Genomic DNA, 10,014 nt, shown 5'->3' with positions numbered 1-10,014 from the left:
ATTAAGACATACCTAATATTTGTTGGTGTTCTACACTACCCAACAACACTCATTTTGAAAACTACTCAATCTCAAGATTAGAAAGCTGCTTTTGATTGTCTTCATATTGAAAGTAAGAGATAGTGAGTAGATTGTGGGGATAAGTTTGAATGTTGAATACCAAAAATACCTGCAAAAAATTTCATGAACGTGGCCTGTCACAGTGTTTCCATGTACTAATTAACCAAGAATGTCAAAAGGTGAAAAGGAAAGAAAAAAGATAGAAAAAAAAGACAAAGAGAAAGGTGAAACAATGATTGGGTTGTGTTGTAGTGGCATGCACTCAAATTAAACCCCCCAACCCAACCACACTTTGAAGAAGTTTGGAACAGTGCAAATGAAAATGAAAATGCAAAATGCAAAACCTTCAAGTAGTGAAACAGAAGAAGCAGCAAGAGAATCTTAGCTGTATGCAACAACACTCTTTTCATCTCTTCTTCATAAATTCAACCTTTTCACACACACACACACTCTTCTTTTCTTCTCTGCACCAAAAGTCCCCACTGCCATTACTACATATCTCACTCTCTCTCTCATTCGCCCATTCACTTCACACAACAACCACAACACAGAAAATGCAAGCCTCTTCCTCCTCCTCCTCCTTCTTCTTCTTCTTGTCGTTGTTGTTTTTGTCATGTGCATTGTCTTCTTCACAACTCTTGTTCTTCAACAGAAGGGTCCTCCATGAACCCTTTATTCCTTTGACCTCTCTTCCTCCTTCTGAACCACCAAAACCACCACCTCCTCATCCTTCTCCTTCAACCTCAAAACAAAATCCCAAATACCCTTCATCATCCACCATCCCCACCACCACCATTTCCTCCACACCAGTACCAACAACCGCTACAACAACCCCAACAACAACAACAACACAATCACCATTTTTTCCGTTATACCCCTCTTCCCCTCCTCCTCCTTCTCCGATCACATTTGCCTCCTTTCCTGCCAACATCTCCTCCCTCATTCTCCCTCACTCCCCAAAACCCAATTCCTCCTCCAACAAACTTCTTCCCGTTGCTCTCGCCGCTGTTGTCGCTGCCGCACTCGCCGTCTCCATCTCTGCATTTGTCTGTTACCGCCGCCGCCGGAACCCTCCCCCCTCCCCAGCAGGCAAAGTTCTCCGTTCCGACACTGCCCTCCTCCCGCTCCGCCGCAATGCCGAAACTTCCGTCGAAACACGCAAGCTCCGGCACACGTCCTCCACCAGCTCCGAGTTTCTCTACCTCGGCACTGTCGCGAACTCTCATATGATAGAGGACTCCGATGTTGGTGACGGAGACCGGAAAATGGAATCCCCGGAGCTCCGGCCTCTTCCGCCGCTCGCGCGACAAGCTTCAGTTCCGCCTCCGCTTCCACCCCGCGACGAGGCGGGTTTCACGACAGCGGAGGAGGACGAAGACGAGTTTTACTCGCCGAGAGGTTCGTCGCTGGGAGGCTCCGGCGGAACCGGATCAGTTTCCCGGCGAGTGTTCGCCGTCGATCGAAGCGTAACCTCTAGCTCGTGTTCTTCCTCTTCTTCCGGATCGCCGGAAAGGTCTATCCCGAACATGCCGCCGCCAGCGGGTTCGAGTTATCGGAAAGCACTGCCGAAATCACCGGAAAATTACAACCACCCGCACGTGCATTCTTCTTCTTCGATGTGCTCAACACCAGATAGGGTTTTTGCTGAACGTGATAACGATGTGTTAAGTGCATGTGTACATGCACATGCAGCACCATCGTCATCACATGAGGGAACATTGGAGAAAAATGAAAATGCATTACCTTCATCGCCACCGCCGAGATTATCTGATGCTTCTTCGTCCTCCGCCTTTTCTCTTCCCTCTTCGCCGGAGAAGGTGACACGTCACCATACTTTCGACCAGTCTCCGAGAATGTCGAGTGTCTCCGACGGACTAATGTTACCTGGCTTGTCATCGGTGCCTTTATCACCCGCCCTACTTTCATCGCCGGAAACGGAAAGAGGAATTTTCAGTGAATTGGGAACCGGTTCTTTCGGTTCGCAGAGAAAACACTGGAGCATTCCAGCACTGTCAATGCCAATAACAACACCGTTTGATGAAATTGGAACCGTTCCAGCTCCTCCACCTTTGCCCCAGAGGAAGCACTGGGAGATTCCAGGCCCTGCTCCGCCACCACCACCACCGTTGCCACGGCAGAGGAAGCAATGGGGAGTTCCAGCGCCGGGGCCGTCAACACCGGTTGGTCAACCCGTGTCAAGGCCACCGGAATTGGTGCCTCCTTCGAGGCCTTTTGTGTTGCAAAACCAAGCAACCAACGTTGAGTTGCCGGCGAGCTTGAGGGAAATTGAAGAGACTGGTAAACCAAAATTGAAGCCCCTGCATTGGGACAAAGTGAGAACAAGCTCTGAACGTGAAATGGTGTGGGATCAGATGAAGTCCAGTTCGTTTAAGTAAGATTCTAACTCTAAAGTTTGTTAGAGTTTTAGCCTTATTATAGTTTTAGATTTCGGTTTTCTATTTACCCAAATTGGATGTGAAGATTTCAAGATGCTGCCTTGCTATAAAATTTCTTAATTCCCTTACCTGGTTGTGTGGATGGCATTTAGTGGTTGATAAATGTTGTTTATGTTGCAATTGGTGTTCTTGAATTGAGTAACATTGAATTGGGTTGGCTGCAGATTGAATGAGAAAATGATTGAAACGTTGTTTGTAGTGAACACACCAAACCCCAAGGCCAAGGATGCAACTACAAACTCTATTTCTCACCCGCCAAATCAGGAGGAAAGAGTACTCGATCCTAAAAAGTCTCAAAATATTTGTATCTTGCTGAAAGCGCTTAACGTCACTGTAGAAGAAGTGTGTGAAGCACTTTTAGAAGGTATATTTTCTCATTCCCACCTTCAGTTAATACATAGTTTTCTGTAGTTTTTTTTGGTAGGCCGATAGATATTGATCGATATATTGGACCCATTAAACTAGCCCTGAAGAGAATAATTTCAGTAGTGAATTCATTATCAAGAACATTTGCCAGCCCCCTTTTCCTAATACCAGAGAAACTTTGAATCAATTCATAATGATAAAAATAGACAACAGAAGGATTAGCTTGCTTAATTGAACATAATTCTGATAAATAACCACTTTCAAGTATGTACTTGTGTACTGATGATGCAGCTAATTCAATGCATCTCTCTACAGGTACCACTGATACACTTGGAACAGAATTACTGGAAAGCTTATTAAGAATGGCACCAAGCAAGGAAGAAGAACGCAAGTTGAGAGAACATAAAGATGACTCACCAACCAAGCTTGGTCTGGCTGAGAAATTTTTGAAGGCAGTGCTTGATGTACCTTTCGCATTTAAAAGGATTGAAGCAATGCTTTTCATAGCTAGTTTTGAGTCTGAAGTGGAGTATCTTAGGACATCCTTTCAAACACTAGAGGTAAACAATCTCACACTGATTATTCATTTCTTCAGGAGTATCTTAGGACATCATTGTTGGTAGAAACTCAGAAAGTTTACATTGGATGTTATGGTCTTCATCTTCTGATCGGTGTTTTTGCAGGCTGCCTGTGAAGAGCTGCGACATTCCAGAATGTTCTTGAAGCTGTTGGAGGCTGTACTTAAAACCGGGAACCGCATGAACGTGGGGACCAACCGTGGGGATGCAGAGGCATTCAAACTTGACACTCTCCTCAAGCTGGCTGATGTCAAAGCCGCAGATGGCAAAACCACTCTACTGCATTTCGTTGTACAAGAAATTATTCGAACAGAAGGTGCACGTCTCTTTGACACTAATCAAACTCCAAGCTCTAATACATTGAACGAAGATGCCAAGTGTAGGAGGCTTGGTCTACAAGTAGTATCAAGCCTGAGTTCAGAGCTATCAAATGTGAAGAAGGCTGCTACTATGGATTCCGAAGTTCTCAGCAGTGATGTGTTAAAACTTTCCAGAGGAATTGCAAACATAGCAGAGGTTGTGCAGTTAAACCAAACCATGGGATCAGATGAAAGCAGTCAGAATTTTACAGAATCAGTGAACAAATTCATCAGAATGGCTGAGGAGGAAATTCCAAAAATTCAAGTCCAAGAAAACGTTGCTTCCTCCCTTGTGAAGGAGATTACAGAGTATTTTCATGGGAACTTGTCAAAAGAAGAAGCTCATCCATTCAGGCTCTTCATGGTTGTAAGAGACTTTCTAGCAGTTCTTGACCGTGTCTGCAAAGAAGTTGGAATGATAAATGAGAGAACCATGGTTAGTTCAGCTCATAAATTCCCTGTGCCAGTTAATCCAATGCTTCCACAACCTCTTCCTGGATTACATGAGAAGCATCAATATAATAATAATACCTCTTCAGATGATGATGAGACTCCATCACCTTAGCTACATCACTCACTAAACTCACTTTTTGGCTGCATCTTCTCCTAAAACCTGGAACCAGGTGATTTTTTTATAGATCTGGCCAAAACTGTTGTAATTTATTTTTTCTTGTCAAATTGTAAAAATCCTTGTAACAGACTTCAGTTTATGTAGATTATTTATAATATATGTGGTAAAAGATTTTCTTTGGGGGGAGAAAGCCTGGATATGTAACAAAGAGGGTTGTAGTAAACATGTATAAAGCTTTCCAATTATTTCCAAGAAAAGAGAATTTTCAGAGAACTTAAAGTGTTTTGTATATACATTTTCTTTGAATTGATATTCGTTGTAGCAAATCAGATTATATCACTCCTATTTAAATTTGGCCAATTAAATTTTTAATATTTTTTGGAAGTGGTTAAAAACTATCTATACTACTATAATGATGACAAAATCATTATTAAATATATCCAGAAAAAAAGGAACAAGTAAAAAGAATTAATATAACTATGCTTATATTAAGTATAACTTGAAATTGGGACTGTGTTTTTATTACATTGAATCTTGATAGATAAAACTATATGTTTACCATCTTAATTCGTATAAGATAATGTTATGCTTATATTAGGTATAACTCCACTGGTTTAACATGAAGTTTAGACTTGTTGTATTTAAATATAACCAATTCTCTTAAGACACGAGGTTAATTATATTTGTTTTTGTCGAGTAACAAACATTTACCTGTACATACCTCAACTAGCTCTGATATTGTCCCAAAAAAAATCACAATAAAAAAAGGAAATGATATTATCAATAATTCAATATTAAAAGATACACATTCTTTTTAATGTCAAATTTTAAGGAACAAATATATATATATATATATATATATATATATAATTGTAAAAATTTTAACACAAAGTACTACATAACAATTATATATTGAAAACTTAGATTATTAGTTAAAAATTCTCCTATAACGAACTAAACAACAAATATAAATATTAAAAAATAGAAACGATAAAATTTATGTTCTAAAAACGATTTAATTTAATAAAATTGATGTTTATGTTTTTTAAAATAACACAAAAAGTAAAAAATGTAATTAAAGTTATAATGAGAGAAAAAATATCTTGAAAAAATATGAGTGAAGTTAGTAGATATCAAATAAGTTAAATAATAGAGGAAAAGAATATAAAAAATTGTAGCAAAGTAAGAAATTTTCAATTGAAACCAACAAAATAATTAAACATAATTTGTATGTTACTGAGTGTTTTAATAATTGGAGATAAGAATGGATATAACTACAAAGTGAATGTGTATCCATCTCTATTCCTCTACCCGATTTAAAAAATGAGATATTATTTATATCCTAATCAATATATGATTTTTTTTTTATTAAAATCCAAGCAAATTCAATTGATTTCGAAATGACCAATTCTGTGCCCTTTATAATTGTTGTCGCTCAGGACAATTGGAATAGAATGGTGGAGTTTGAATACTTTCTTCACTTTTAAATTAAATTATATTACCCATCCCACTAAAAAAATATAGAGTTAAATTAAATTAGGTTTCTATATTTTTTTGGTTACATTCAATCCAATCCAACCCACTTTTAAGTGAGTTGGATTAATTAGATTTGTATTTAAATCAATCAGACATAACACCTAACTCGATCTAATTAAGTTGAATTGAATCAAATTGTATCATCAAGCAACACCACTCAATGAAGACCCCTAATAGTACCCTCATAATACATTCAATCACAAACACTTTGAAAACACTACTCCTTCCTGATTGCAATGACATTCCTCTCCAACAAAGCAACAAGCGTTTGTATAACTGTTATGTTATGTGGAAGAAGATACAATGAGACTTCTAAGAAGTAATAATATAATTTGCTTCATATGCATAACAAATGACTATAGCCATCATTGATTGTACACAACTCATTCTACAATTTCTTTCATTAACTTAACTAACAATGTTTTCCTCATACTACTTGCACAACAGGTGCCTACAGAATTCAGATTCATATACTTGTCTAACACCAATTCCCTTCTAAGAAATCATGTGATGCTAGACATAAAAGGCACACCAGTGCCCTCTAACATGGGGGCAGAAAAACTTATTGTATAAAAGCTAATCTTTTCATTTCTCTGCTCACATAACTAGGGTGGATAACTCGAATACTTTATTTGCTAATTGTTGTTTTTCTTCTTATGTTCTGAAGAATTCATTCAAGTTGTCAGCATCTATGCGCTCTAATATACGGCGTGCTTCCTCCTCCGTCGCCGGCACCACATTTCGAAGTTTAAATCCATTTTTTGTCACCTTTGCTTCTGGACGTACTGTGAAACTGAAATAGAAAGTATTTGATACCTGTAACCACATAAAAAGAACAGAACGGACAATGATGATTACAATCTTTGATATCTTTGAAGTTCAAGAAGAAAAAGTGCAAGTGATAATGATTGTGCGTTGTATACAGTGCATTTTAGTAGAGGCTAACCTCACTAGAACGCAACTCAGGCCGTGTAACATGAGCAACAACTTCAACATTGATAAGTGGCTGATCTGGATCATGAACCTCCGTGTACAGAACACAAGATTTGAGACGCAAAAAGTCCCCTACATCAACCTGTTCAAGGGTTCCTTTTATCACATAGAAGAATAGAATGCATGGAAAATAGTATAGCAGATGTAAGGTCCTAGAATAGAACTACTCAAAATATCACAAATTAAAGGTTCTATGTCACCCCGAAAAACACTGTTGTAAAACTGTAATACTTCCCTTCCCATCACTCACTTCCACAAACTCAGAACATAATTACTCTAGAATCTAGATTTTGGATGTCAATTCAAACAATTTGAAACTCCTGTGACAATTGGTTATAGAAATGTCAAAGATTGTGCCAACTGTGTATAAAAAACAGAATCATGTTAACAGTCAGATTTTGAAATTTGTAAAAGGATGGATGAAACACTCACAGGTCTTAGGAAATCAACATGGTCAACTTCTAGAAAGTAAGGAACTAATCCAGCAAAGGCATATGCTGTTGAGAAAGCCAATTCAAATGCACGATGCATCAAGAAACCTCCAAATATTCGACCATGGATGTTCCTTTGCTGTGGTTGGCATATCAGAGCATTCTCAAGACTGGTATCCTTTAGAAGAATACTGTCCCTGTCAGCTAAAGCTGGCATGTCACAAAAGATTCTTCCTTCAGCCAAAAGGGCCTTAAGTCTATTTTTCTCCCCATTCTCAAACTCTTTCTTTTCTCCTCCTCTTTTCCTTTTTCTCAAATTACTTCTTGCTTCAGCTTGTTCAAAAAGAACTTTTTCCTGAGCAGTTTCTGGCGAAAGTCGATTCACTGGAGCAGCTTTCCCAGTTTTAGAGTCTCGGGCAACAAATATGAAGTTGGCTGTCAGTGCTACTGAGTCTGAATCTTTGCCCTCTGCACACATTATGGTGATGCATAAGTTTTGGAGAAGTTTGGTTGAAATATAAAAGAAAATAACGAGTATTGGAGGAAATTCAAAAGAATGAAAATGCGATTCTATCATGAAGGTTTGTATAATTGTTATGTGGAAGATACGATGAGAAATTTAAGGTCTATGCAACATGGTGTACACTGTTATGGATTAACCATCAATAACTTTATTTTCATAGCCTCATGATCCTAAAGATATGTACCTTCATTGGACTGAGTAACCTCCAGTTGAATTTCTATTGAGGAGTGTCCAACCCATATAACAGAACCAACTATTTTAAGATCAACGTTAACACTAATTGGTTTCTTTAGTACAATCTTGTCGACAGAAGCAGTGACAACTATAAGTGGCCTTGTTGTGCTAGCTTCATCAGAGCAGTGCTATTCCACAATCAAACATCAAACAACACAGTCAAAAAATAGGTACATTAAATGGAATCTTCATTACAATTTACAATGTAAATATTTTGCTCCAAATAACAAGCAAACTAGACCACACGCCAAAGTCTACTAACTACGTATAAATGTTGGTTCGGATTTCCAAATTAAAATGAACGTTCATGTGAAAACTTCCGGTCTTCTCGAATACAAACAAGAATCAAACTACATTTGACCTACTACCACAAAACAAACAAGTCATTCACCCCAAATGCCAATCATCAAAGTTCAACCTAGTTTGAACTTAAAAAGTTCTGCCTTATTATCACCATTTTTACCAATTTACACCACACTCAATGACCAAATCATATTACAAACATTACCCAGATACCCAATTCTTACAAGAATTTAATTAAAACGCTATGTGACTCGAAAGTTTTTTTTTTTTTACTATCGTTCAATTTCAATTATAGATGATATAAGTTTATTTCAATCATGAATTTTGTCTGGTTTTCTGTGTAAAAGCTTTTCAGGGTGTACACGAGAGTTAAAATCTTTCCATAAAACCTAACAAATTCAGTAAACACAGCTGAAAATAACTAAAAAGGAATACCCAAATACCAAAACCCCATGAACCCCTTTAATATCCCAACAGCACAAGGAAAAATTGAAACTTTAAGAGTGCACCTTGACAGAAATAGTTCCAGCCAGGGCATCAAGATCTTCAAGCAACTTCCCAATTCGAACCTCATTCCAGGGATCCCTATATTGCTCTCTGAGCACAAAATCAGAGGAGAAATTGTACAAGATGCTGGTCCTGCTCTGCGAGGGAGTTCTGGTGAGCAATTCACTCTGGGGAGGAGCGTCCCTCGGAGGGTCAAGAAGCCTCTCGAAAATCTGGCCCCGCGCCTCCCACAGAGCCGTGGTCACCGGAGAATGGTACATCCCCGGCCACAGAGCAATGGGTTTCCGATCCCCTGAACCCTTCGCCGGCAGAGGATTCTCCATAGGCGCGGTGGCGCTGGCGAAGGTGGAAGCAACTGGGATTGTTCCATTCACAGCAATTGTGTTGTTGGACGGAGAAGAATTCAAATCCATTGTATTTTTTTTAGTATTTTGATGTTTTACTCCACCTTGAACAGGGATGAATCAGTTCTTCTACTCCCCTTTGTTTTTGGTAGTTGTTGTTTTTGAAACAATAATAATGTGTTTGTTAAGAAACATTATTTTCTAATTTAATGAATTCAACGTCTAAATCAGTAATTCACAAACTAATTACAAATATTTGATAATAAAAATTAGAGTTTAAATATAAATTTTAAGACCATTATAGATTAACAAAATTATTATATGTAGTAGTTTGTAATCAAATAAAAATATAAATAGCATAAAAGATAAAAATAATTTCACGTTAAACAGACAGCACTATTACGAAATCAATTGTGACCAGATGAAAATATTTTTAATCAGACATGTATATGAAATATTAATATATATAAATTATTTGATTCGTTAAGAAAATATTTATTAAAAAATAGAATAGTAGAACTGGTGAATGGTGCAATGTGTGCCATAAATTTGAAAGGAGGAGGTCCACCCGATATTTCTAAGCAATGATGGTAATGAAAACAGTTCCTTTAGTTGCTATTGCTACAGAAGATGTTTTATAGTATTTTGACTATTTTTTATTAAAATTATTTACTAATTTTAATGATATAGGTTCACAAATTAAATTTTTTAATATTTTAATAATTAATGTGTTTAACTTATTTGTTATTGTTA

General features: G+C 37.6%; 2 protein-coding genes across 2 annotated transcripts; one reads left to right on the top strand and one right to left on the bottom strand.

Annotated features, from left to right (window-relative positions):
* Window positions 1-366: 366 nt before the first annotated feature.
* On the top strand, window positions 367-4,663 carry LOC114185313 (formin-like protein 1). The gene is made up of 4 exons (XM_028072972.1): window positions 367-2,452; window positions 2,681-2,880; window positions 3,198-3,442; window positions 3,566-4,663. The coding sequence occupies exons 1-4, from the start codon at window positions 396-398 to the stop codon at window positions 4,382-4,384; spliced, it is 3,321 nt and encodes a 1,106-aa protein (XP_027928773.1). The 5' UTR covers window positions 367-395; the 3' UTR covers window positions 4,385-4,663.
* A 1,562-nt stretch (window positions 4,664-6,225) lies between these two features.
* LOC114185779 (acyl-coenzyme A thioesterase 9, mitochondrial) lies at window positions 6,226-9,422 on the bottom strand. Its single transcript, XM_028073690.1, has 5 exons — window positions 8,920-9,422; window positions 8,058-8,235; window positions 7,352-7,818; window positions 6,873-7,001; window positions 6,226-6,742 (listed from the first exon to the last, which is right to left on the bottom strand). The coding sequence occupies exons 1-5, from the start codon at window positions 9,328-9,330 to the stop codon at window positions 6,581-6,583; spliced, it is 1,347 nt and encodes a 448-aa protein (XP_027929491.1). The 5' UTR covers window positions 9,331-9,422; the 3' UTR covers window positions 6,226-6,580.
* Window positions 9,423-10,014: the final 592 nt, after the last annotated feature.

The sequence above is a fragment of the Vigna unguiculata genome, chromosome 5 (genome assembly GCF_004118075.2).
Source record: "Vigna unguiculata cultivar IT97K-499-35 chromosome 5, ASM411807v1, whole genome shotgun sequence".
Lineage (NCBI taxonomy): Eukaryota > Viridiplantae > Streptophyta > Magnoliopsida > Fabales > Fabaceae > Vigna > Vigna unguiculata.
This window is presented reverse-complemented; position numbering and strand designations above follow the sequence as displayed.

Bases quoted from the DNA above. Each gene is read 5' to 3' on its own strand.
- LOC114185779 (XM_028073690.1), bottom strand. From the start codon at position 9,330: ATGGATTTGAATTCTTCTCCGTCCAACAACACAATTGCTGTGAATGGA. The intron at 7,819-8,057 runs GTACATATCTTT...TAATGTGTGCAG, and splicing joins GGTTACTCAGTCCAATGAAG to AGGGCAAAGATTCAGACTCA. The intron at 6,743-6,872 runs GTTAGCCTCTAC...ATGTGGTTACAG, and splicing joins CTGAGTTGCGTTCTAGTGAG to GTATCAAATACTTTCTATTT.
- LOC114185313 (XM_028072972.1), top strand. From the start codon at position 396: ATGCAAAACCTTCAAGTAGTGAAACAGAAGAAGCAGCAAGAGAATCTT. The intron at 2,453-2,680 runs GTAAGATTCTAA...GGTTGGCTGCAG, and splicing joins ATGAAGTCCAGTTCGTTTAA to ATTGAATGAGAAAATGATTG. The intron at 2,881-3,197 runs GTATATTTTCTC...ATCTCTCTACAG, and splicing joins GTGTGAAGCACTTTTAGAAG to GTACCACTGATACACTTGGA.